The 1,844-nt window shown below is 38.9% G+C and overlaps 1 protein-coding gene across 1 annotated transcript in view; it reads left to right on the plus strand.

Annotated features, from left to right (window-relative positions):
• The first annotated feature begins 686 nt into the window (after positions 1–686).
• LOC147467054 (uncharacterized) overlaps positions 687–1,844 on the plus strand; it is a 19,068-nt gene continuing 17,910 nt past the window's right edge. The window contains exon 1 of the mRNA XM_086532995.1: positions 687–762. Within this exon, the coding sequence (XP_086389121.1) occupies positions 687–762 (76 nt within the window). The remainder of the gene's footprint in view (positions 763–1,844) is intronic.

The raw sequence follows: 1,844 nt of genomic DNA on the forward strand, positions 1-1,844 counted from the left end.
GTGCAAGTGTAGGCTTGATAACATTTTCATGTTTTTTCTTCTTCTTGGGTTTACGACTTACTAAAGTAAAGCCGGTATCATCATCTTCGTCAGTACCTTCCACATGGGTATCAGTAGTACTGACATCAGTGGCTGCAGCAATTGCTGCAGTACTTGCTTCTTCCATGGGTATGCATATATCATCCGTGGTGCTGTGCTCAGCGTTGGGAGGGGGGAGGGAGAGGTGGCCACCAAGGCTTCTCCCTCCTCAATGTTTACATTGCGGTTGTCCCCCATGGTGGGGGTAACCGCGGCGCCTGGCTCGCCTCGCTGCGTGACCACCGAGGTTGAATTATGGTTCAGGGTAGGCACAACAGGGCAAGCTCAGTCTTCTAACGGTCTCTATAGCTGTACTCGCACTCGCAGGATAAATCCCATCAAAACCCATAGCCAACAGTACATACCTCTACTCATTTCACATCACTAGATTCGTGGACAAGCGCTTTGGCTGGACAAGAGCGCCCAACATTCGTGCACACTTTACACCTTATTCGAGCTCCTCGTATATGGCACTAGAGTTCCGTGTATTAGGAATAGTAACGGAGCACGGGCACCATACAACCTCTCCATATGAGGTCACGATGCGTACTAATATTACAGACATATCTCAAATCTTCATGTGATTTCCGTAGACTTTTGATCGCAAAATGGCTATTTTCGACCACCAGGCAGGTCAAGAGGTCATGCCCGTCAGCTATTTCCTGGAGGCTGGACAGCACGAAGGCAAACCGGTCCCCAAAGTTAGCATACATTTATTATCAGATGAGCCACCGCTGAACTGCTGAAACGGGATGGGTCACACATGAGGGCTTGACGACATTAGCCTGAACTGACCTGATGGTAGGAATTAACTACGCAATCATATTTCACTGATCTGACTGATATTTAGTATAATGAACAATCATATGCCATGTTGCAATAGTCAATCATAACGTCATTGTCATCTCACTCAACATGTTCTTTGCGTGTTGAAATGTGAAACTACGAAGGTGATGTTCAAAAGTATCCAAAATGTTCTCACGAAACCACGTTGTTAATGAACATTATATACTGCTTATTATTCCTTTATCTTATGTATGTTTAGCGTTTTCATCCGGTCATTGTCGATGTTGGCTCATATTCACAACAGGAGTAATAACAATGATGCTAATGATGATTATATTTATGGTGATAATGATAATAATGACAGCTGAAAATGATAACTTCACTTTTAGGTTAATTTTTTGTATACTTTTTTTTTATTTGCTTGTTTGTATTTGTACATGCTTTCACCTGGAATTCCGGATATCATTCGTTGTCATAACGAAAACCATTTAAATTCTACATCTCTTTGTTTATATTTTTGTCTGTCTATCTATGTGTGTGTGTGTGTGTTAAAACTATCAATAATTCTTCTGAAACAAGTTACAAGGTACATCTTACTCTCATTCTTTAACCAGAAGTCTAATTCATAAAAGACAACCTTCGATGTATAAAATGTTAAAGCAAAAGATTCGTAAAGAATTCAACTGGAAATGAAAAATAGCTTGTAGTAGAAAAAAAAGTTACATAATAGATAAGTGAGTACGTAAACCTGAAGAATGATTGGATAAAGTGATGCTCGAATATGTAGATAAATGAATAAGTAAATGAACAAAGGAATGGATAAACCCGAATGAATATAAATTCTTTTAGGTACTTTTACAAATATTTGATCATTTCATGAATAAAATATCGAAAGAGAAAGAGAAAGAGATTGAGGGGGAGGGTTATTTTGTTTATAGTGGGTATTTCTGTCCTTATAAAAATATAAAATGATTATATAT

Source organism: Penaeus japonicus, unplaced genomic scaffold, assembly GCF_977035675.1.
Source record: "Penaeus japonicus unplaced genomic scaffold, GWHDUDI00000001_assembly GWHDUDI00000038, whole genome shotgun sequence".
Classification (NCBI taxonomy): domain Eukaryota; kingdom Metazoa; phylum Arthropoda; class Malacostraca; order Decapoda; family Penaeidae; genus Penaeus; species Penaeus japonicus.